Source organism: Aythya marila (genome assembly GCF_965140915.1).
Source record: "Aythya marila genome assembly, chromosome: 2".
NCBI lineage: Eukaryota > Metazoa > Chordata > Aves > Anseriformes > Anatidae > Aythya > Aythya marila.
Window position 1 is genome coordinate 72,991,978 of NC_139043.1, and position 27,086 is coordinate 73,019,063.

The 27,086-nt window shown below is 38.5% G+C and overlaps 1 protein-coding gene across 1 annotated transcript in view; it reads right to left on the reverse strand.

The window, feature by feature from the left end:
• CDH18 (cadherin 18) overlaps window positions 1-27,086 on the reverse strand; it is a 293,987-nt gene that overhangs the window by 40,401 nt on the left and 226,500 nt on the right. Inside the window, exons 6-7 of the mRNA XM_082753298.1 lie at window positions 26,454-26,641; window positions 18,769-19,022 (exon numbers count right to left, since the gene is read on the reverse strand). Coding sequence (XP_082609424.1) covers window positions 18,769-19,022; window positions 26,454-26,641 — 442 coding nt within the window. The remainder of the gene's footprint in view (window positions 1-18,768; window positions 19,023-26,453; window positions 26,642-27,086) is intronic.

A 27,086-nucleotide genomic window follows, 5' to 3' on the forward strand; every position in this document is an offset into this window, starting at 1 on the left:
CTGGGGAACTCCATTAGTGATTGGCCACCAGCCTGAAATATTACTTTTGATCTTGTAAAAATCACAGAAATTTTAGGGGGAAAAAAAAAAAAAAAGAAAAAAAAAAAATCTGTGTTATGGAGGCAACCAAAGTAATACTGCTTTTCATTTCTTTCATAATGTTATTTGATGTTTTGATACATAACAAGATTTCCACTTCAAGTCAGAAAGATATAAATTGCTAACAGGTGATATTTTAGACAGCAGTACACATTTCTGTCAAAAGTAAGATACTATATACATTTACTCTGACTAAAACACATAAAATGGAAAGGCAGAAAAGAAAATAGACAAATATTATTGTTCTGCTTAAGCAGTGTGCTCAGTCCCAGTACCTGTTTTGAAGCATGTCTCTTTCACATGAAGTTGACGACATAATGACATAAGCCACTTTGAACATTCACCTTACAGAGACTAGAAACAGAAACAGGTGATTCCCAAAGCTGCTCTTGTCATTAGCCTAGAAGCAGAACTAAGCAGCAACTTAACTCTCTTGGCTTCCGAGCACTTTGACAAGACATTTTTTTCTCAAAGCCTGAATCATTTACAATAGCTTTTAACAAATGAATCAGTTACAGACTCCTATCAAACCTTCTCTACTAGCTTTAGGCTTGAGGAAAAAAATAAGGAAGAAGACAGAGCTTTTTATATACCATAATTGTTTTTCTTGAAAATGTGCCAACCCTGCTTTCATTCTGTGAAGATTTTAATATATGGAAGCTATATAAAGGTGAAAATTATTTATTTGTCCCATCCAATTACACTTATTTCTACATCACCAATAGTGTAATTACGAGCTAATAAATAGAGCGGTGTGCATAAAGGCTGCCAAACTAAAAAAAATCAAAAATAAAAAAATAACAAAAATGACTTTCGTTTTATTTCTCTCATAATGTACTTATTTAGACTATTTGTGGAAAAGAAAAACAAACAAGCAAGTAAACATTTAGTTGAACGATACAATACAATAAGCTACGTCTTGTGCCAAGGAAATAAAGCACTAGAGGAGGCATCAATTTAAGTGAATCACCTTATCCATTCCAAGGATTGGACACTCAGTGGAAAAAACATCTAGGATATGATGACTTAGGTTAGATTTTCTTTACTAGAGAGAATGTGAACTCCCCTCTTTGAGCAGAAAGAAGCATTTTACATCTACCTTACAATATGCTAGTTTGGGTTGTGGCACTCAAGATTTTCTTTTCATGCTTCTTGTATTTTCAAGAATTAAAAAAATGTAGATCAAGTACTGGAAATCAGAGCAGTCAAAAACAGGCTAGAAAATCTTTCTTTCTTGCCTCTTTTGATCCTCTCAACATCCAGAAGAGTGAAACAGTTCCCATAATGACTGTGGGAGTGGTCTGAGGAATGACAGACCTTTATTTTCCTCTGGAACAAGAATTTAATTCACTGTCTCTTATCTGAGCTACCATCAGGAGCAATATGTTCTGACATTCAGAACATTCAGATTCATTACCAACCAGTACCTGAGATTACCTCATCCCAAAATACACCACAAGTGCTCAGTAATGACACTTTGGATGGGCAAGATGGCAAATGAATTTTTCAGAAAGATAAAAGACTCAAAATATCTCCATATTGAAAGCAGACTGACAAGATCTTGAATATGTAGGAGAAAGGGTAACCACTTTTAAGGAAGGGCATAGAGACATTTAAGTTGGGCTCCCAGTGACGCTGACTCACTGGCTAGAGTGGCTGGAATTCCTCTGCGCTGCTCTTCAGGTTACCACTGACCTGTGACCCTTCTCAAGGCCTTGGGCATCTGTTGCTGACACTGGCATCAAACTGGTAGGTGCCAGAGCTGGTCGCTTCAGTGAGTGAATCCTCTGTGGACCCACCGCAAACCAAATCAAAAGGCCCTCACAACTATCCTGTTGGCATTATTTTATGTGGCAGTATTGGTCCAAGCTACCCACACCTTTTTTGAGATTCAGAATTTGCTTTTCAATTTCAGAACAACTGATTTTTGCAGTGCTTCTGCTGGTCTTAGTCTGTCATGAAGAACTGTGCAGATCTGATCAACTCCAAGCAGGATTTTCAGGTTCTCCACACAGTTACTTGTCATGGAAATGTTTTGAAGGATTGGTCCAATACCAGTGAAGTCATGTATCCTGTGCACACAGACAGCCCTACCTTTAACTACAAAGGAACTTTGGAGCCAGAATGGAATCCACCTCTAACTCCACAAAGCTGCCATGCTTGGCACAGAGCAGAGTTTGATGATTTGAAGTTTGTTCAGAAGATCTGGAGAAATCCCTCCATGCCTTATACCTTATGCTTGGCAATGTAAGAAACCTGTAAAATGGAGCACAGAACATATTGACTGTACTGCAATTAAGGCAGAAATAATGAACAACTGGTTGTGTTGGGCAAGATGGACAGCACCCATATACACAAACGTCTTTTATGTGATGAGCTGGAATGCTGACAGAAGAAGGATAGGAAGCATAATTGTCTCTCAGATCATTTTCTTGGAGACCTTAACAGGACCCTTTACTGGTACAGCTCACTATCAGGCATGCAGTGATAAAATGTAATTCCTTCTCTCCTTCCACAGCCTTGTTCTTCTTGACTCTAGAGGTCTCCTGATAATGACAAGAACTATTTGCTAAAAATAAAAAAATAAAAAAAAGCTTCACTAACCTATTCTTATGGAGTATGTAGTGCTATTTCAAAACAATTTATAATACATGATTTATAATTTATAATTTATAATTTATAATACATGTTCCTTCAAACATTTATTACTGTGGACATTGTTTACTTACTACCATCAGCCACAGCGACTACTCAGCCAGTATTGTGCTAACCATAGAACCATAAAAAAATAGGGCTATTTAGTATTTGCAGACAGAAGTTTAAAAATAGACGTAATTTAAAATTGGGCTTAAATGAAAAAAAAAATAAAAAATAAAAAATAAAGCCAATAAAGCCATAGGAATACACAGCTTCTTTTGTGCATGTGTGATTCATAATCATAACAAATTACTACCTTTCCCTCCATGAGTAAAGAGACCCAAAAAGACAATTATGTTTCCAAAGTATGAAGCTTGTGTAGAAAAAATGAAGCTTGACTCTGTTATGAATTGTGACTACCTAATACTTCATTTTCATAGACATATAATAAAAGATTGTCTTAGCTTTGAAATATTAACATTTTTTTTTCTAAATCACGTATTTAAATGTATTCTATAGAAGATGAAAGTTCTCTGTTTAAAGGACTCAGTGTTGGATAAATAATTTCAATTGTATTTTCTATATCATTCATGGAAATAAAGTAATCCTGAGGTGATTCACTGTACTAACGCTTTCATTTACAGTGATATTAGAAAAAAAAATAATTTCTAATTTATCCACAGTAGCACTTCCTCTTCATGTCCAAAATTTTATATATCATTACAGCATAGTGAACCATCCAGAACTCAATAGAATTTTTCTTGTTCATGTATAAATACAACAGTGTCCCTGTCTTACGCTTTCCCATCATTATGGTATTTAATTCTCCCCATTATTACAGATTCTTCCTTAAAATTGCTTTTTGCATCATATCTAAAGCAAACATTTGCATTGCTGGGGTCCCAACCTTCACGAATGTCTGAGTGAAACAAGTTACAGAAGACTTTCATGAAGAGCAAAAGAACTGAGAATGTTAGTCTAAAGCACTGCTGCCAAATGCCCTAAAAATATGTTGTTCAAGACACTCCCTTGGTAGAGCTACTCATTCTTGTCACACGTAAGGGGACATTTAGAAGAAGTTTCATTGCATTTATGAAGCACTTAGCATTTTAGGCTTTATAAATATTAGCTACTAATTTATCTAAATGATGTCCTGGATTTGGTTGGAATAGATTTAATTTTCTTCCTAGTGTCTAGTATGGTGCTGCGTTTTGGACTTAGGATGAGAATAACGCTGATAACACACTGATGTTTTAGTTGTTGCAGAGCAGTGGAAGGAGCCAAGACCTTTTCTGCTCTTCATGCTGCCCTGCCAGGAGGAGGATGGGGGTGCCCCAGGAGCTGGGAGGGGACACAGCCAGGACAGCTGGCCCAGGTCGGCCAAAGGAGTGTCTCATACCCTACAGCATCACACTGAACTGTAAAATTGGGGGTGGGGTGGGGGGTGGTTGGCTACTATTTAGAGACTGACTGGGCATTGGTCAGTGGTTGGTGAGCAATTGCATTGTGCATCATTTGCTTCGTGTATTTTTTCCCCTTTTCTTTCCTATTATGCTGTCTTTATCTTAACCCGCAAGTTTTATTTTATTTATTTATATATTTTTTTTCTTTTTTTGGTCCCCTGATATTTTCCTTTATTCTGCTGCGTGGGGAGAGTAAGTGAATGGCTATGTGGTACTTTGCTGCTTTCCAGGTTAAACCATAAAAAGGATGAGAATTGACACCAGATATATCCATAAATACACCATAGTCCCAAGCCAATGATGCTTTACTTTGGCTTCTGAATTTATTTGATCTAGTTAAAAAATTCTGAATTTATTTGATCTAGTTAAAAAATTATCTTCAGTTAAATAAGAGTGGCGACAAAGCCAGTCACACCTTTCCTCTCCTACCTTTCCTACCACCTCTTTCAGTGTCTTTTTTTTTTAGATTGGTAAGAGCTGTAGTGCAAATTTAAAATTTCAAATAGTTATTTCAGAAGTAAATTTTCACCTTAATTCAACTGACAGTTTCTTCTTACCCATTTAGAATGCATTCATTTAAAATATGAATTTATAATATTCACTGCAGATATTTATTTACAGACATTTACTCGTGACAATGCTGTATGAAATAGCATACTTTTAACTATTAACTTAGCACATCTGAGTTGCATGGCAGATGTAAATAATGAGACTTAGTAACAAGACATGCTTAGGTAAACAACTCTCCATAAACTGTTTACTTCCAAACCAGCTACAGAAAACAATCTTAAAGAAATTACATTAAAAAGGATTACAAATACAGAAAACCTATTAGTCACACTACCTAAAGAGAGTCTGAAGGAAATTAAATATCAAAACTCATTCCTGCTAGCACTGGGAAGGAAATGCAACATGTACCACCTTTTTATTAGTTGGAGTCACTCAATGGAAGAGCATTACTGGCTTCCATGCATGTCCTTGTTCCTACTTCTGACCAACTCCCCTAGCTCCTGTGACTTTACTCTTCCTGGCTTTTAGAGAAGCAGTGGTTCAGTGGTGACAGATATTACCACCATTTTTATTGAAAACTAGAAGTATTTGCACCAATTAGGAAACAAAGAGAAATTTATATGCAAGACGGGCCTTAGGCACTCTCAACATATAAAACAGTTTGCATTATTGACGTACATGTAGTCAGTTGCTAATAACACAGAGAGTGCTTGAACATGGATAAGGGTTTAAAAGACGCTAAAGGAGTTTAATAACAATTATGATCTCTAAACCTTTTAGAATGGCTTCTGAGTTAAAACTCATAAACATTTTCAGAATCTCGCTCCCTGAATTATTCAGTCTTGAAATAATATTAAAATCAGTATGGTGCTGATTAACATACAAGTAAGATAAACAAGTGCTATAGTCAGTTTGTCACAATTCCAATCTCTCTCTCTCCATTTGTTATGTTTAAAAGTAAGCCTTGAATTTGAGATTGTAAACAGTGTTTTGAGCTTTTGACTTCTTTTTTGTTTTGTTGATTTTGTCATTAAACTAGTCTATAACATAGCCTGCCATTATGCTATATTATTTATTATTACATTCAACAACTGCAAAAAAAAGAACTCCTTTACAAATTTCCACCCTGTCTACAAAACTGTTAATCCTAAAGAAATTCAAGAACGACATTTTAGCCATCTGAATTCACAGTTCTTGGTACTTTTTTGGGCTGCTGTATCAACTTATATATGTATATGAACTGGTTATGTATATATGTGTGTGTGTGTGTGTGTGTAACATATATAATTAGCCAGTTCTCTAAGAGAAGCTGATTACAAAGAACCTACTACAAAAGTTCATGGAAAAACAATACTCTGTCAAACCAATCAGTCACATCTAAAGGCCATCTATTAGAAATCAAATACCATTATAAGAAGTTCCATTTAGTTAAAAATTTTAGCAAAGTATCTTTCCTCAGAAAAAGATAGTCAGACTCAAAGGATGAAGATTTTTTTCCCCAGAAATACATCAAAAAAAAAGAACATGTAAGCAACAACTACAGAGTGAGAAGGGTATACCAGGAAGAAAAGTGAGGGAACTGATCAGCTGCAACTCTCTGTGTTTGGCCAGCTGGAGAGCCATAAGAAACGCTCCATGATTCTGATGCCTTCCTTTCGTCTTCTGTCTCCCTCCAGACAGCAGCACTGCTCATGCTCCTTGAAGCCAAATGAGGCGGTGGGGAGACATTCTGTTGCCATGACTGTCTCGCACCACACTGTCTCCCTTCCAGGGACAGTCTACTTCCCCGCAGTTCAAACAAACTTCTCCAGGAGAGAAAAGCAATCATGAAGTGCAAGTCAGTAGTTGTCTGCCAAAACAGCAGGTGACCAATTTTCTCCCTGCAGTGTGTCTAATAGATTAAGAAGACATTAGATGTTCCAGAGCTCCACAGAATACTGCTACTGAGAACTGTGCTTCAACTGTGCTTTCCAGTTGTGAAAATGAAATATATTTGAAAAGAGCTCGGAGAAGGTTTACCTCTGTTTACCACTTCTTCACCTTTTCCCTTTTTTTTTTTTTTTTTTTTTTTTTTTAATTATATATAGGCATAGCTTAACTTTGAAGAGAATACTGTCCCTCTCAGCGTGCTTGCAGGAACTCGATAAGCTGCTCCGACTGAGTTAGCCCTGGCACTGGCTGCCAGCTGACATCCATCAGCTGTACCTTGTCATCTCCTGTACAGGACTCGCAGCTCACCTCTCATACCAAAATCTGTGCTCAGTAGATGTGGCAGAGCCTTCCTTCCTCATCCCAGGAAAGTGAGGTAGCAGATCCCAGGCGGCGCGGGGGAGTTGCAAGCTGCAAACTGCTGCTTCCAGGCAAAGCCACTTCTGGTTTGCATTTCATACAGAAGTTGGCTTCCTGCTCCTGCTCTCATTCCCATCCCCTGAACACTGCTGGCACACTGCTCACCTTGGACACTGGAAACTGGGAATGCTGTTCATTTGAAAAAAATGAGATATTTCTCTATGCCCATATTTTTCTAGCTGACAATGTCTACATGTGCTAAAACCACTGATCATCTTTCCTAGCTAACTCTGCCAGCAAATGTAGGCTAAGAACATCCCACACCCGCAGAGGCATAATTCAGAAGTCAAAGCAAGATAAAGGTTTTTCTTTTTTTTCCTGACTTTACAAATCTCTTCAGAGGATTACAACTGTCTAACTGCATTTTTAGTACATGTGTTGATGGCAGAACTGCTATATCAGAGTTGATTTTTATTCAGAGAGATTAACATTCACGTTCCAATGCTGCTAAGAAATAAAGTGCAGTTGATGTTATATTAGAATTATGTTTTGTTCCCAAAGGTTTACCAGCTAAATAATGGTATTCTACAGGCTTATTATTATTATTATTATTATTATTATTATTATTATTATTATTATTATTATTATTATTATTATTATTAGGTCATGCTAAAGACAAAAATGAATATAAACAAGATCAATAGATTTATATCTACTTATTGGAAGTGAATGGCCCTACCAAAAGACTGCATCACAGAGATTGTTCAGACATGAAGACCAACTACTAACACTAATACTTTTATTTCATAAAAGAATGTTATGAAATACTGTAGGCATTCTGAAGCCAGTGGAAGTTATAGAAACATAAATGTCCTGGAATGAAAAATCAGGCTCTGAGAGTCGCTGTATAAGGATGTTCTCTCAGTTTTTTTCTCACAGATTTAAGCAAGGGATGGAGGTGGCTCTGACTGCTGGGAGATTTTGACCACCATCCTGAACTGGTTGCTTCCTAGTGAGAAAAGCTGTCAGAACAACTTACCAGTTCCTTCACAGAGAGATGGACGTTTTTGTTAGGCAAATTTGTTTTGAGAATTTGTTTTTGGCAACAGCACCACTGCATGAGAAAGTAGGAGGTCTGGGACACATAGCTTGACAAGAATCAAAAATAATTTGAGGGAAATCAGGGAAAAAGTCGGCAACAGATCTCCCACCTCAATGCTGAATGGAAATGTTTTCTAATGGTTGCTCTCCGTGAAGACAGACAGAATCAGAGAAGAAATTGGAGAAAATATCTGCTCTAACTCCAGCTGTTCAAAATAGGATATTCTTTTCCTATTTTGAATTACAGACGACCTTGTGGAAGAATAATACTGAAGGAATACAGAAAACAAACAAATGAAGAAGGAAGTGAGACGGAGGAGGGTATATCTCCCCTCTGCTAGCTGTGAGGCATTCACATACCCTGGGAAGATATTAGCGTGTCTTTGTAGGTGTTGATCACAGGGTTATGGCAGCATGACGCTTTGGGGGCCTGAGCAGAGAGGAGGACAGATGTCCGCCTTTGCCTCCACAAGTGCAGGGATGGCAGGATCCGAGGCAAATGTTTCTTCAGGCATGCGAGGGAGGGATGGTCTCTTTATACAGTGACACTGATCTCAGCAGGCTGCCCTAAGTACAACTAACAAAGCATCCTGTGCACAGGATTTATAAAAAGAAACTGACCTTATTTAATTTATAGAACATCTAAATGACAAGTAAGACACGTGAATGCAACCAGGCGAAGGTGCTTTTTGTATTATCCAGCAGGACATGATTCATATTGCCTCTTCCTAGTGACAGTAGAGGGGGATTGGCATAGAAACCAATACTGATCTCAGATGACAGGAGGAAAATAAATTTTAAAATGCAATTTTCACTTTAAATCTCCCCAGCCCCCTCTCACACAGCTGAGAGAGCACCTCCCTCCACTTCATAGGCTGAATCTGTATAATTAAAATTTGTGTGAATGGGTGAATCAGAATTTTAGGTTTTATTCTGCCTCCTGTAAATACAAACTTTGCATCAAAAATTAGTATATAAACAAAATCCTCTGCTTTATTTCTTTACAGTTTTAAGAAATAATAAGTGGAATACATTAAACTCTGTTGGTATGTTCTTTCATTGACATTGGTGATTACTTGCAAAATAACATTTCCTGAAAATGAACAGACTTTCTAAATGTCTGGTGACAAATAGTATTGAACTTATGTCTGTCTTCTACTATCAGTGCAGCGAAAATTAAAATAAATTCCTTTGCTTGCTGCAGGATTTGAAGAACAATTTCCTACATCACATTGTTATAATCCTATGTACCTGTCATTCATTAATTTCTCAATATTCTATCTGAAAGAAGGGAAGAAAAGGCTGTCAAATTAAATCAAACTAGGGTAAAGCAACTTTGAATTCATTATAGCTTCTAGATATCAAGAAGCTGAAAAGCAAAATTTTATACTCTTTAGTACATGTATTGTAGCCACTATGATTCATCATCCATTATGAGGCAATGTCATAGGAAAAGTGAGAAGCCAGAATCAGGGATGAGGCTGTACTTCTGTTCTTCCCTACCTTATCACAAAATGACTGGTCTGATGGAGGGAAGGAGGGAAGGAGGGAGGGAGGGAGGGAGCTTTTCTGACTTTACATGGGTTATTTTTGTTTCCTACTTTGTTTTTGTTGTTTCATTGTTGGTTGGCTTGTTCTGCTTTTCCTGGAAGTAAAAAAACTTGTTTCCAGTAAAAGAAAACCATGTACACTTTTATGTTTTTGTTTGTTTGTTTGTTTGTTTTGTTTTGTTTTTCTTCCTCTGTGTTTTACTGCTTTTTTATGCAACAGTGTCAAGAGTGCATACAAGAAATAAGTTAATTTTTCAGGAAGTCACTAGGACTACTTCATTTTCCTATAGCTAATCAATTTCTGTTCCAGCTAATAGAATTCATTATAGCAAGGTAGGCTACAGAGTGGCTAGGGTCTAACATGAAAATGATTTGAATTTCAATATATTAATACAGCAAGATATAATTAATACAGCAATATATTAATACAGTGCTTCCACAATAGTATGACTTACTTCTCACAAACTACACTTACCAGGATGCAATGTTAAGAAGGACTTTCAGTTGCTCATGAGACAGTATCAGCCTGATACTAATCAAACTAATATGAATTTAATATGAAGTTTCAGGGTCTTCAAACTATGCTTTTGGTCTTTTTTGACCCATTAACTTGGAGGGCTCTTGGGAAATATCAGCAATGTTATTTTTTCTGAAAAACTTTCCACTGAAAATAGAGCAGATGCAGTCAGAAAGCTCCAAGGAACATTGTGAGCATTTGTTGTGGCTAGACTTTCACCACCTAAATATCACCTATAGGAAGATGGCAGGGTTTCAACAGGCACAACTGCAGCCCTGAGGCCATATTAGCAGCCTAGGGCTGTTCCCAATACACATATGCATCCTGCCAATTAAAATCTCTTTCCACGCCTAGTGTCCACAAAAGTCTTCTGTGTATGGTTAAAGGAAGAAAAAAAGATCATATCTAAGTATGGAGAGATTTAAAATTAATGATATATAAAATAAAATGATAATTATTGAGTTTAGTCTTTATCTATTCTTTTAAAATGGATTGGAAACATTCAACACATACTTGCTGGTCAGATATTATGTAAGATATACCCCTGATTTTTTTCAAAATCCAAAATATTTCTGCATGGAAGTATAGTACTTTGACAAAATGCAATGAAAAGGGTTTATACTCTCACAAATGTTTCAATGAGTGAGTGTTCCCTGTGGAAGAAGTACAATTTATGATGTTTTCAACTGATTTAGAAGACAAATTTATAAGTAAATGACTGTTTTCCAAACTACTCAAAAATATTTAAAATTAATGCATTATGGAGGTTTTATATTGCCTTTTTTATATTGTCTATGATTAAGTTTACTTTTCATATTTCAATAGAATAATAATCTTATATTTCAAGACATAGCATTTTAAAAAGTTTCCCTAAAAATGCATTTCTATTTATGAGGAAAAAAAAATCCACTTAAAAAGAAAAATCCTTTTGTTGTCTGTCAAAAAATAAAAATAAAAATCCTTGGTTGTCTGTTAAACAGACAACCAGATAATTATGTCTGAATAAAAGAAACCAATAATAGCTACATTTGTTATTACAGAGGCTCTTCTGCTGGGGTTGAAAAAGTTAAACAACAGTACAAGTATTGGCACCAAGTCAGTGCCCTCTGAAGACTGCTCAGTTCAGGAGCAAGCCAAAATTACTGGGATGAAATCGCAGTGTGGAAACAAGGAGAAAAAAGTCTTCAGTCTCTTCATAACTGATAATGAGACAGGTTGTTATTTATTTTTTGGGCTTAGCTTCAATAGTTAGTTTTTAAAAAGATTTCCCTTCAACGTTGTTAATTACTGTAACTACTCCTCTCAACATTATTCTAGTTATAAGAATCATTCTGTCCACCAAAATAAAGTGTTAGTTCGTTGGACAGTGAATAAATCACAGCACCATATCTCTTCTAGCAGCTGGACAATAAAGAAGTGATATGGTTGCAATTGTGTGTGCCTAATGCTTTATCGGTCTCACACATAGCAATGAGCGTCCTTATAAAGTGGAAAGGATGCAGAAGTGGATTAGGAAAAACTGTGAAGCAAATCGTTGCTCCCTAGCTGTCCTGTAGATTCACAGCATTTGAAAATGCATCCAAGCCACTCAGTTGAGAAAACACTCCATGCATTTCAGCTATACAAGTCCTATCTATAGCCATCTTCTGTGGAGATTATGTGATTTGTGCTTTCTCATATTAAATCTTCCTATTTTCATTTCTATAATCACTTTGTTTTTTCATAATGAGTTTGGAATTAAGCAGAAATAAAGGAAAGACATGACCTTTCAAATTCATCAGGGCTTTGGCTTAAAAGTGAAGGAGACTCTTGCAAACCAGCACAGAAAGACATAAGTACACTGCAGGCACTCTTCTGATAGAAAACACCTCCTCCGAGCTGCTCCTTCACCCTGCCTCCAGCTGAGCACCAACTCAGACCAGCCAGACAGCTTGGTCCAGGGTTGGTGACATACAGTGATATGTCATGGATGTATGAGCTGCTACGGCCTTGCAGAACCCCCCTGACATGTAACTGAAGGCTGATTCCTTTCAGAAACCCAGGATTCAGTATATTTTGCTAGCTTTTTTTTTTTCCCCAATGGAACAGAGAGAGATGGAAGGAAAGGTACAAAAATAAATGCTAATGAGGAAAAAATAGGACAGACAAAGGTAAGGGCAATTTTTCACCTCATTTATTTGACTAATATGGATAATGTATATTATCCATATAATATAGTATATGATGTATATACTATATAATGTATATATGTATATACAGTATAATGGCCCCAAGCATTGGTCATTGTTTGGAAAAAAGAAAAAAAAAAAAAGGGCCAAGAAGAAAAGCAAAATGTTTGGAAATATTTTTCTTTCCAGTCCCCCTGCATCCAAATTATTGCCTGTTACACCCAGAAAATCTATTTCTGTCCTTCCCAGGCATTGTACAAACTGCTGCAGCTTTTCTGTCACCATTATTGTCTTACATTGTACTGACAAAATTCATAAGGGCCAAAGATGTGCTGAATTATGGGGGAACTAGTCAAATCTGCACTTGTTCTTTCTACTTCCAAATTACCACAACTGCTAATCTGTCTGACAGTGTTAGCTGTTGTTTCAGAATTGCATTATTAAAACTACAGGAACTTGGCAGCTATTTTTAGTGACATTTTCTAACTTGTGTTACAATTTGGACATAAATAATAAAGCATCAATTTTTCAAAGCCAAGAACTTGCCACTAAGAAATTGTATATATTGATTGTCTGACACTAAGCATTTTGAATCTTAGGCTATTAGCACAAGAGAACCATAAAAAACTGATGCTTTCATTGTTCTGCAAAATCTGTTTCACCCTACCAAGACTATCACACATACCCAGCAGATTTCAGCTCAGCTGGGAGACTAAAAATGCCCAATTAGCTTCTGAAATACTGTTTTCAAAATATACCCTCATATGATTTCCACAAAGGCTATACCATTTTGTCACAAAAAGGAACAGCATCATACATGTATTCATAAAGATTTTTGTCCTGAAACATTTCAAATCCAGTATCACCTTCAAAACTAATATTTGTGTATTGTTCTACAAAATTCTCACACTGAATGTCAGTTTAGAAAATTACTTATCCTGCAAATAAAGCCAGTAAAAAATGTCACTGGATCCTATTACAGCTGAAAACATGTAACTGAAAACCTTCTTCTAAACTGCTAATGAATTCCCATCTTAGTTCCAAGGCAGTCAAGGTTAAATCCAAATGCTCTTAAATTTAGAAGAAGTTAGATTAACATCCATATGCATATTTTTGGCATACATTTTCAAGCTTGCTGTGGGGGGTATTACCAGTTTAATTTCAGTTCTCTAGTTCATACCATGACCTATTTCCAAGCCAGTTCTGCTGTTATATGAACTATTTCAGCCAAGCAGCAACACAGAATTCTTCATTCTTTTTTTCCCCCTTAATGAGATTATTTTCTTAATAATAAATTTCATTAAAAGGATATCAAAATCCTTCCTTCCTAATATGTTACAGTTTTGTTTTGTTTCCAAATGATGCACCTGATGCTTTAAAAGCTTGCTTCTCAGCACTTCTATTTGCCCTAGACCTTGCAATTGGAGTTAGCATGACATACCCTTAGCAACAACAGTGTGGTGCATTATTCTTTTCATTAATTACCCTACTAAAAATGAAACATATTAGAAAATGACTTCCTACACAATTAAAATTTTTCAATAATTATATTGCATCACTGTGAGGAAAGGAGTACCTAAAACAGTTCCTTTCTTGCACAAGCACCTGACATATCTGAAGAGATGGAAGTGTGCAAAGGGCCAGCAGGATAGTGCATGAAGGACAGGGGGAAAACAGCATTATGATTCAGAACTGATTTACAACTAGTAGTACAATGCTGACTAGCAGCAGGCCACTGAAGTGCATCATTTCACAAGATGTGATAACATATACCGTCCTCGTTCAGTGGGTTGTTTGGAGAGGTGCTGCTAAAGGATGAAATACACACAGACCTTTGCTGAGAATGATGGCTAAATGACAATTTCAGTGCAAAACAATGAAAGGTTGAGATTATATTATTAAATCTAATCCCGACACGCTGATTACAGCACTATTCCAACCTCTTTTTCTCTTGAATGTACTAAAAGACATCATTTCACAGAATCACAGAATCACAGAATTTCTAGCTTGGAAGAGACCTCAAGATCATCGAGTCCAACCTCTGAACTAACGCTAGCAGTCCCCATTAAACCATATCCCTAAGCTCTACATCTAAACGTCTTTTAAAGACCTCCAGGGATGGTGACTCCAACACTTCCCTGGGCAGCCTGTTCCAATGTCTAACAACCCTTTCGGTAAAGAAGTTCTTCCTAACATCCAACCTAAAACTCCCCTGGTGCAACTTAAGCCCATTCCCCCTCATCCTATCACCAGGCACGTGGGAGAACAGACCAACCCCCACATCGCTACAGCCTCCTTTAAGATACCTGTAGAGAGCAACAAGGTCACCCTGAGCGTCCTCTTCTCCAGGCTGAGCAAGCCCAGCTCCCTCAGCCGCTCCTCGTAGGACTTGTTCTCCAGACCCCTCACCAGCTTCCTCGCCCTTCTCTGGACTCGCTCAAGCACCTCGATGCCCTTCTTGTAGCGAGGGGCCCAAAACTGAACACAGTACTCGAGGTGCGGCCTCACCAGAGCCGAGTACAGGGGGACGATCACCTCCCTAGCCCTGCTGGTCACACTGTTCCTGATACAAGCCAGGATGCTGTTGGCCTCCTTGGCCACCTGAGCACACTGCTGGCTCATATTCAGCCGACTATCCACCATCACATCCTTCTTTGCCTGGCAGCTCTCCAACCATTCCTCTCCTAGCCTGTAGCTCTGCTTGGGGTTATTGTGCCCCAGGTGCAGGACCCGGCACTTGGCCTTGTTGAACTTCATGCAGTTGACCTCAGCCCATCGGTGCAGCCTATCCAGATCCTCCTGCAGAGCTTTCCTACCCTCGAGCAGATGGACACGCGCATAGCTTGGTGTCATCTGCAAACTTACTGAGGGTGCACTCAATGCCCTCGTCCAGATCATCGATGAAGATATTAAAGAGGACTGGCCCCAGCACCGAGCCCTGGGGGACGCCAGTAGTGACTGGCCTCCAACTGGACTTGACTCCATTCACCACGACTCTTTGGGCCCGGCTATCCAGCCAGTTTCTAACCCAACGAAGCGTGCGCCAGTCCAAGCCATGAGCAGCCAGTTTCTTGAGGAGAATGCTGTGGGAGATGGTGTCAAAAGCCTTGCTGAAGTCAAGGTAGACCACATCCACAGCCTTTCCCTCATCCACCCAGCGCGTCACTTTGTCATAGAAGGAGATCAGGTTCGTCAAGCAGGACCTGCCTTTCATAAACCCATGCTGACTGGGCCTGATCGCCTGCTTGCCCTGCAAGTGATGCGTGATGACTCTCAAGACAATCTGCTCCATGAGCTTCCCTGGCACTGAGGTCAAACTGACAGGCCTATAGTTCCCCGGGTCTACCCTCCAGCCTGTGTTGTAGATGGGCGTCACGTTTGCTAACCGCCAGTCAACTGGGACCTCCCCTGATAGCCAGGACTGTTGATAAATGATGGAAAGCGGCTTGGCCAGCTCCTCCGCCAGTTCTCTCAGTACCCTCGGGTGGATCCTATCCAGCCCCATCAACTTGTGCACATCCAAGTGCCATAGCAGGTCGCCAAACATTTCTTCGTGGATAGTGAGGGCCACATTCTGCTCCCCATCCTCTTCTGCCAGCTCAGGGTACTGGGTATCCAGAGAAGAACTGGTATTGCCGCTAAAGACCGAGACAAAGAAGACTTTAAGCACCTCTGCCTTTTCCTCATCTTTTGTAACAAGGTTTTCCCCTGCATCCAGTAAAGGATGGAGATTCTCCTTAGTCCTCCGTTTTGCGTTGATGTATTTGTAAAAAGATTTTTTGTTGTCTTTAACGGCAGTAGCCAGATTGAGCTCCAGATGAGCTTTGGCCTTTCTAATTTTGTCCCTGCACAGCCTCATAACAACCATCCTCCTCAGTGGCCCACCCTTTTTTCCAAAGATTATAAACCCTCTTTTTTCTCCTAAGATCAAGCTGCAACTCTCTGTTGAGGCAGGCCGGTCTTCTTCCATGCTGGCTCATCTTTGGACACGTGGGGACAGACCGCTCCTGCGCCATTAAGATTTCCCTCTTGAAGAGCGCCCAGCCTTCCTGGACCCCTCTGCCCTTCAGAACTGCCTCCAAAGGGACTCTACCAACCAGTGTCCCGAGCAGCTCGAAGTCAGCCCTCCAGAAGTCCAATACAGCGGTTTTACTGGTCCCCTTCCTGGCCTCGCCAAGAATAAAGAACTCCACCATTTCGTGGTCACTCTGCCCAAGACAGCTCCCAACCACCACATCCTCCACCAGTCCTTCTCTGTTTGTGAAGAGAAGGTCTAGCGGGGCACCACCCCTGGTAGGCTCACTAACCAGCTGCATCAGGAAGCTATCTTCCACGCTCTCCAGAAACCTCCTGGTCTGCTTTCTCAGGGATGTGTTGTGCTTCCAGGATATGTCAGGGATGTTGAAGTCCCCCATGAGAACAAGCACCGATGATTTCGCAACTTCTGTCAGCTGCCTGTAGAACTCCTCATCCGTCTCCTCATCCTGGTTCGGCGGTCTATAACAGACCAAGACCAGGACACTAGCCTTGTTGACCTTCCCGCCGATCCTAACCCAAAGGGACTCAACCTTGTCATTCCCAGTCTCGAGTTCCACAACATCGAAAGATTCTCTAATATAGAGAGCCACACCACCACCCCTTCTGTGCTGCCGGTCCCTTCTGAAGAGCTTATAGCCAGGCATTGCAGCACTCCAGTCATGAGAGTGGTCCTACCATGTCTCCGTGATGGCAACCAAGTCGTAGCCTGCCTGCTGCACGATGGCTTTCAGCTCCTCCTGTTTGTTACCCATGCTGTGTACATTGGTGTAGATGCACTTCAGCTGGGCCATCGCCTTATCCCCTGGCCTTGCCATTGTTCCCCCTGGCACAGCCCCAACAAGCCTTGTTTCAGCCCCATCCCCCATCTTACCTATTTTAAAGCCCTCTCAATGAGCCCCGCCAGCTCCTGGCCCAGGATCCGTTTTCCCCTTAGAGACAGGGACCCGTCTGTGGCCATCAGGCCGGGTGCCGAGTAAAGTGCCCCATGGTCAAAAAAAACAAGATTTCTGGCTGGCACCAGCCTCTGAGCCACGTGTTTATCAGGTGGGCTTTTCGTGTCCTGTCAGTACCCCTCCCTGCCACCGTAGGGATAGATGAAAACACCACCTGTACTCCCGCTCCCTCCACTAATCGCCCCAGCCCCCTAAAGTCCCGTTTGATAGCTTTGAGGCTTCTCTCTTCAATGTCATCACTGCCCGCCTGGACTATCAAAAGAGGATAATAGTCAGAGGGGCAAACCAGGTTTGGAAGCTTCCTGGCAACGTCCCTGACCCTGGCCCCAGGGAGGCAGAAGACTTCCCTACGGGTAGGGTCAGGCCGAAAAATAGGGCCCTCTGTTCCCCTGAGAAGGGAGTCGCCCACAACGATCACCCTTCTTTCTGTCTTCATGAAGGCAGTCCTGAGGCGTGGAGTCGACTTCCTCACCCTAGGCATCCTCCTGGGAACACTTGCTACCTCTTCCTCAGCTACTGGTCTCTCAAGCTCCAGGGCCTCAAACCTGTTGTGTTAGGGCACCTGGGAAAGTGAGGCTGGAAGGGGAGGGCATCACCTGCGATGTCGAGCAGGGACCTGTCTCCATTCCTCCTCAACTCCCAGGTCCCCTCCCTCTGCCCGACGGCAGCAGGGCAGGGGGTCCACCCCCATTTGGGGTGTCTCACCCCGGTACCTCTCCTTGAGGTCCTGCAGGGACTTACTCCACCAGTCTATCTCCCGCTCGTACTCCCTGATATCCCTCAACTTCTCCACCTCCCCCTTGAGCTCCGCCACCATGCGGACCAGGTCATCCACCTGCTCACACCTCACACACACGGTGTCCCTGCCTCCCACCGATGGCAGTAACAGGCTCAGGCACTCCCCGCATCCAGTGACCTGAACTGCTGCATTTTTGAACAGGCAGTTAGTCTGGGTGTGTACCGTCTTCCTGGAGAGCGCACCGTGCCTGGTGGAGACCATTGCAGCCTAGCTAACGGGAGGCTGTCGTTAAGGAGGTGTTCGTATGGGTGGGGGAGAGCACTCTGCCCTGCCTGCTCGCCCTGCCTGCGCGAACTGCCGCGCCATTCCCTTCTGATGCGCCACGCCCTGTTTGCCCGCCCTGGTCACCGCGCTCCCTAGGGGCAGCTTTTGAACGGCTGGGCAGGGGGTGCTGCTGTCTCCGCCTACGCCTCGTCAGCCTCCCTCACGAGGGCTGCCGGGTCCTGGCGGCTCCCTCAAGTAGGTTCAATGCTGGAAAATTTAGCCTTGCCTGGCCCAATCCCCCGCTCCGCTGCAGAACGCGCCTGCCCAGGAGCCGATCACCTCGGCAAGTGGCCAAAAACACATTTCATACATCCTAGATCTCAGTGAACATTCAGCTGGTGGAATTCAATTAAATCCAGTATAACTTGCACTTACTATACCTCACTAAACTGCTGGCAGTGTCAGGATCTTGTGCAGTTACTGTGCCAACTGCAGTCCCGATCTTCGCATTTTCATAAACGTCCATGACATACGAAGGCATAGTGAAGAGTGGAGGTTCATCTACATCTCCAACTATGATCTTCAGCATTGTTACGTCTTTGAATGGTCCCAAGTGTGAAAAGCGGAAATCAAGGTGAGTATTTGCTCCTTCTATATTAAGTGTATAGGATTTCTTTTTTTCATAGTTGAGTGGCTGTTGGCAGAAAAAAAGATTTATCATTATTTATCATTTGTCATTACCATTCCATGCTTCAGTTTAGCCTGGTAGCTAACTATATCTTTTCATTTTAATTTGGTAGCAAACTACATTTCTTCAGGTTACTGTGATATTCTGGTAGTCACTGGCATACATTCTAAGTAGAAAGAGTAAGATGATTTTTTTTCTTTTTTTTTTTCTCCAAAAGAACTGTAGGCAAGGTGCCACTTTTGGAAGAACTCAGGGGTGAAACTGAAAGACAGATTCTTCTCCTGTGATAATGTAATCTCTAAATTTTATCATCCTTCAAATTTTATTGGTCATTGCTAAATATTTAAAAAGTTGTAGACTAGCATGTCCCAAATTAAATTAATACCTTGAATTAACACATTTAATAGACAGTGACAAGGATGATAAAATTTTTTGAGCATCTATTCTCTTAAATCCCCAACTGAAAAAGGCAAATCCCTGCATGAATACACTCATTTATCAAACAAGACAGAAATTTAAACATGTAAGGATAGCCTAAATGGGTGTTTTTCTAAAAAGAGTCATATGCATGATGTATGCCTATAGTCTAGACCATTTTCTTCTAAACTTTTTACCAGCCACAACAAGGGAGACAACTCTTCAGCCTGTCTTACTATGTACTGCCTCACTGCATGTGGGTTATACAGTCACAAATGGGAAGAAAGTCTGTAGCTCAGGATATGCCTTCTATGGATGACATTCTTCTCTGAATGTCCAAATAAAACCCAATAGCAAGCAAAATCCCAGCTGTGCCATCCACCAGAAGTATCATTGCCACTTTAGCCTTATCCTGTTATTAAAAGAAATAGATTCCTCCTAGCAATCCTATCCTCTCTACTACGTAGAAGATGGTCTCGCTCTTGTATCACACAGCATGGACACTTCCTTTCTTAGAAGTTCCATTTCTATCTCTCTATTTACACATGTGAAAATTTTATCTCCCTTGTTTTCTACCTGTCTTCCTTCTCTGTAATGATTCAGGCTCCCTAAGCAAAAAAATGATTGCCTTGCAGTCCATGAAAACTAAATTCATAGTTGCATCCTCTTAAATTTAAGTTTTATGGCCATGAATTTGTTACTATGACCCTTCTGATTCTGACATCGAAATTACAATTAAAATCAGGAGCATAAACTGGTCAGTAGCCTTAACTTTTTGTGTGAAACAGTAAGTTCTGCAAGCTCTTACTATAGTTAGAACCATCCTGAGCTCACAGAACAGAATGGGAAAGAAGTCCAATTGTGTGCTAATTTACTGTCTTGATGTGCTATTTTAACTCTATGCTAGGATGCTATTATACTGTCTTATTCAAGATATGACAAAAAGACAAAACACCCAACTCTCAACTCTTTCAATGTCAGATAGTTATGTAGTAGAAGTGGCTGAAAGGATATTTAACTTAAAAGGTTGCATCAGCAGATACATAAGTAATCAAATTTTTTTTTATTTTTTTATTTTTATTTTTTTTTCTGTAGGCCACATTTACAGGACCACAACTATTTTGGGTTGCTTTCTTCTTTGTCATTAAAAAAAAATTACACCTTTCATAGACAGTGTAATGAGACTTTTTCGTGGGAAGTTACTTTTCCCATATACTGTATTAGCACTTCTTGAGGAAATGGCTATAAAAAATACCAGTTCTATTAGATAAATTAAATACCTTAAAACTGATTTGAAAACTAATAATCAATGACAAAGGCTGTATTATACAATGTGTTGTCAAACACATATAGCCTGAGAGACTGAAAGACCAGATATTTTTTTTCTCCTACGGAATGATAAATGTATAAATGAAGAACTATCTGCCTTCAGAATGCTTCTCTAATCTCAGGATGTACACTTTACATGTAGAGCCAGTCCCTCAGTCCAGAATTGTACTATACTGATGGTAGGGTCTGATTGCAGTGATTAAGACAAGGCCAACAGAACAAAAGCCTGACAGCGTAGGTTTTTCATAAAATAAAGCCAAGTTCATAAATTTGGACCACAGTTGTCTGTACAGAAGTAGCAAGAAGAATCCCTGTTTTTTTTTTTTTTGTTTGTTTGTTTGTTTTACCATGTCTGACTGCACTTACATAAAGTTCAGAAAATTTCTGGGAAGCAATTAGACTTGAGAGGATACAAAACCAGCTGACTGATCTTTCATCAGTTTCACAAAAAATATGCCATTCCAGGAAGTGATAGAATAGATTTCAAATTTTCACATTGCTACACTTTAAATGCACTATTTTGAGGAAAAGTACTCATACATAATAATAAACACCTCAATAAAAATTTCTGGGTTACAAATTTCTGGTTTCAGCCAGAAAGGATATAAAGGATATAAAGGATACATAGTAATATTTATTACTATGCTAGCAAAGCAAGTATTTTTTACAGCTATATACTACCAGTAAGTTTCCAACAGTCTCAGAACATAGCCATAACACTAAAAGAATCTTCAAATTTCAAATGCCACACAAGATCATGATTCACCACTGGAATCCCCACAGGCAGAGATTCTGGTATGACAGAACTTCATTAAAATTAACATTGTTCTGTGTGGACCTAACTGCCTGACTAAACAAAACTCAAGACAAGTGTTCAAGCCTTCAACCAAGGCTAATCTCATATTTGCTATCACTCCAAGAGTGGAAAAGTAGTACTTAAGGCAAGAAATATGAAGTACTAAATGTGTGATTTGTTAATGTCAGTGCATACTTTGTAGATAAAATGTACAGTAAATTTGACTGATGATGTATAAACAATACAGTTGGCCAGGATTTACCTATGCTATATATTTCTTTAAATCCTCCTTTGTGCAATGAAGGAAAACTAATTAATTCTCTTAACACTACTAGCCTGAGACTTTTTTTTTCCTCTTTCTCTGTCTTCCTTTCTTGAATATATACATAAAAATATTAAAGGCATGGAAATTTACCATTACCCGATAAATTTATTACTGTGAAAATCCAAGTTAAAAATACTACTCCTATTAAATCAATTCACACAAAAATATGCTTAATAAATACAGTTCTATATATTCTATACAATTATATATTCTATGTAATTCTGTAAGTTAAGATGTCATTTGTTTATTTATGTAGTATTTCTGCTATGAACAGGGCAAATGCTTAATAACAATTTACACTGATCTGCAGCATACATATTCTAAGATTAAACAAGTTTAAAATAGGATGGGAAATTTTAAATACGATAACTTTTTGGAAAATGAACTTAAATTTATACTGATGACAATTGGATTGATTGTTTAGGAAGATTAATTTCTTAGAAAACACATGAAGCATAACACAGACTCTGAAGTGTTGTTTTCAGTTGTGTAGTTATTCAACTGGATGTGACCAATATATAAATATATGTTTGTCTAAAAATGAAAGAATAATCCATTCAGATAACCAGAAAAAAAAAAAAAAGAAAAAGAAAAAAAAAAAAGAAAAATAAATAAATAAATAAATAAAAGGATATTTCAAAGAGCCAAAGAGCCTAAGGCCATTTTTTTTTTTTTTTTTTTTTTTCTTTTTCTTCCCATAACCTCTCCAAACTAAAGAAGCAGATACTGGGACATAGAAGAAAAAGAGCTTACTCTCCTGTACAGTGATACCCAGAGGTAAAAAACCAACAACATTATTTTCAGATAATTTTTGAGAAGCTGCACATACTGTGCTACAGATTATTATTACTGGGGATCACAGTTAGTGTTATTTTTTATTTTGCTTCTCTCCTGAGGATAAGTGAAGAAATTTTCAAGCAAAGCAAGTCAGATCTGATATTCCACATAGAACAACTCATAAGTCCTGTTGTTATACTCTCTTTCATTTTATATCTGATAAAATATTCAAGATTTAAAATCTGGTTGCAACTTGTATCTACAGAACCGTATTTTTCTGGGCTTCTGCTTAAAACACTGTTTATGTATTAAAACTGACATTTATTTTACATTTGAAGAACAATTTGGGCCCCCATTTACAACCTGTTTAATGCTATGCTAAGAAACTTGCTCACAGACTCATCTATTATTTCAGGAAACGTGAGCTCTTTAGCAGTAGCAGTTTTGTTGTTGTTGTTTGGTTTTTTTGTTTGTTTGTTTTCTTTTTTGATCTATTAATCATAAACTCGTTTTAAAATACCTAAGCTAGTGTAATTTGGTAAGCGTTTTAACATAAAAATGATAATGCAAAATAATTTGAATTTACAAAGGAATTATTTCAACCACCCCATCAGAAAAAGGACTTTTGTGAAGCACTCCTCACGAAAGGACTGATTTATCTCCAGATAACCAAAGTGAAAGATGTGGCTATGTCCGTTCTGAACCCTTGCCCTTTTCAGAAGAATTAAATACTCAAATATGACTTGTAAAGACATTCACACATGTAAAACCTCCTCCATTTACCTCACAGCAGCATTGAGTTTCAGTCACCTACCTCTTATAGGTATAGCTATACTCTTATAGCACCACTCTGAACTATACAGAGGCACCACTCTTATAGAGAAATCTAAATAATAATTTATGTATTTACTTAAAATTGTAACAAAGCTGAAGATCATAAACTCTTTCTTGGAAAGAAAACAGAACATTTAGATTTCAGATAGGCCTAGACAGAATTGTTCATGTTCCTTATTTTCCCAAAGAACAATATCTTTCCATGACTATTACCTGCATATCTTCTGTATGTATCCAACAGTTACTCTGATTTTCATGCATAACTGAAAATACTAAATGTAGCTTAAGTAAACTAGACTATAGGACTAACTGGAAAGAACTGCTATTCATTGTACTGCAATTTCCGTTTATAATATCAGACTCCAATGAGGAATAGGAGAATTTCATGAGAAGTGAATAGCTGTTACCCGAACATTTGCAGCCTCATTATACAAAATGGAAGAGACACAGATTTTTCAGTCAATTTTTCCTAGGAATTGAAATATATTTGAAGACTTGACATCAGTAAAGTTCTAGACATCACATCTTGACATCACTAAAGTTCTTCCCTGAAGTCACAACATGGGGCAACATGCTGACCAGTCATTCTCTGAAGAATCCAGGGAAGTTATGGCTTTCACTGTGGTATTTTGTTCACTTTTCCTCTAGTCTCCCAATCAAACAAGGAACTGAATTAGGCAAAGAGGAAATCCTGCATGATAGTTTGTAATCTACCCTGTGTAGAAGGATCTTTACGAATGAAAGGGTGGCTTCAAAGGGCAGAAAGAAAGAAAGAAAGACGGAAATTATAGGGAGTTTGTGATCAGCTTACATTGAAAATAGAAATGTACCTTCAATTTGTAGACTTTGAAAGTATGTTAATCAGCCTAGCATGGATGCACTAAGAAGTTTGATTTTTGTATAAGAACCTCAAAAAGAGAAGCTTTAAAAAGGTTTCTGACAGTCTTCAGAAAGACTTCAGATATTCAGACACAATAACAGCTACTTCTGACTTTTCTGATGTGCCTACCATGCATTCTTCCAAAGAAGTAATAGAAAGAGAACAAACCATTCTGTCATATTTCAAACACAGTGAAAATTTATCTCAAACCATTTTGTCTGCCAAGAACACTAATAAATGTGATTTTATACATTTGATGTATGGACTTCCTTGTTTTGTTGACAATTCTTCCTTTCCTCTTCATGTTCTTAATATAAGTGTACATTGTATTTAATGAACAGTAGTCATGGTGAACTTTTAAACAGAGAATAATGCTCATTTTGAGGAAACAATAAGAGATTATGGCATCACCTCCATCAAAGCCACCAGGAAGTAACTTCACTGGCAGAGAAAAGACAGAGTTTATTTTTACATGGTTGGAAAAGGGGGATATTAACCCACCTTTATGAAATACATAGAATTAAAGTTTTTAATGATACTGGGAAGATAGGAATGACTTTTTAAATCATTATAAATTATGAAAATCACATTTCCTTTTTTAAAACAAAATCTGTTTTAAAATTTTAAATAAAGCTTTCCATACATACATATTTATTCAGGTGGAAAAAAACACACACACACACACACAAACACACACAAAAAACAAAAACCAACACATTCTTTATTATGTTTTTGTTTGCATTCTCTTGTCTCACATTCCCTCTTTCAGCAATTCTGGTTTTCATTCCTCCTAGTTTCAGTCAGGTGCAGGATACATGTTAACTAAACATGAATGCAAATTCACTTACATCATTTTTTAAAGCACATGTCATTTCTTAAAGCAAGACTGATGCCTAAAAAGTCAGTAACAATAAAGCCATGTGGAAATTACTAATTGATGTTTGTTAGTTCATGTAAAAGCAAAGCAAATCAATAAAGGATTTCTCCTTTTGTTGGAAAGGTTTTGAAAAAAAAAAAAAATTGCTTAAATATACTAACCCAACTCCCTGGGTTATTATAAAAGTGAATTTTAATCTATCCATAGAATATTAGCATAAGTTGACAGATTTTTTTCAAGAAACATTTGCTATGAACTCATTTCAGAAGAATTAATAGACAGACAAAATTGTCTGTAGAATTAGATTTGTGTATGGAATTCAGTTAAGAATGAACTTAAATGGCAACACTTTATAATTAGTAGCTTAAATAGACTGGTATAAACGTAGGGAATTCATATAAATGGTAACTGTAGTAACTGTGTAATGGCTCAACCAAGTTAAGTTTTGAGTCTTTATAAGTATGTTAGTGTTCGTATTATACAGTGCATGATATTTGACCCTGTAGATGACAGCTAGCAAGAAATTCAAGGAATAAAAGTCTATGAAAACCTAACTACACATTCATTCCCACAGGTAAATTTTCTACTTTCTATATTTTCTGTTGTTCATTCAGGAACAACAGTATAACTTTCAGCCAAATTTCAGTTCTTTCAAAGAAATTGAGTGAGTAAAATATCAGAAAAAGAAAAGAAAACCTTTTAATAAACAATTCAGTAAGGTTTAGTTTATTATAAATATTAGATGTGACCATTGAAAAAAGCACAAAAGATATGTTTCTGTCTTTTTTTGGTTTTCTCTCTGCCTTCTCTGCAAAGTTTTAATAGGATGTGAGGAAACGTCCTCAAGTTGTTCCAGGGAGGTTTTAGATTGGATATGGAAAGAATTTCTTCTCAGAGAGAGCAGTTAGGCATTGGAACAGGCTGTCCAGGGAGGCGGTGGAATCGCTATCCCTGGAGGTATTTAAGAGACGAGTGGATGCAGTGCTTAGGGATGTCGTTTAGTGGTGGACTTGTAATGTTAGGTGATGGTTGGACCTGATGATCTGAAGGGTCTTTTCCAACCTAAATGACTCTATGGTTCTATCTCAGGAACCAGTGTGTGGAGAAACTTCAATAGGTTTACACAGTAAGACAAATATTACAGCATTCATCATAACATTTTTAATGATCTACATTGGGAACTTTCAATGTCTATTGCTTACCTTCTTCAGAGAAAGAATTCCTTCCCGTGTTTCTTTGTCAGTGGATATGGAGAACACTCCAGCACCATCACCATTTATAATTGTGTACTTCATGTCTGCATTTGAGCCAGTGTCTGCATCATTTGCCTTAATTTTGCCAACTGCTGATCCAACTTGAGCTGATTCAGGAACATAAAGTTGATAATGTTCTGAGGGGGAAGGGGACAAAAAACAAACAAACAAACAAACAAAAAAAACAGCTTGGACATTTTCTAGCCAAACTAAAGTACAGAACCTTTATGTGCTAATACATATCTATGAAAATGGGACATTACTTCATATGGAAAGCTGACAAATAATCAAACCTATGAACATATTTATACTCCCAAGAGAATCCAAAAGGAAACTGCATCTTCCATTGGATGCCTTCATTCAAAATCCAAATTACCTAATGCAGGACTTAGGTTTTCACAGCCCTTTTTTTTTTGCTGCTCATCATATAACACAGAAATTAACTCTGGAATTTACTTCACACCAGTATTTAAGAAAGTTTACCTTCTCTATAAGCAAAATATATTTATCTTCAGCAACTTACCATCAAAGGAGTAGACAAACAAACACTTTTGAACTGGAAAATCTCTGTATTCCTTATTT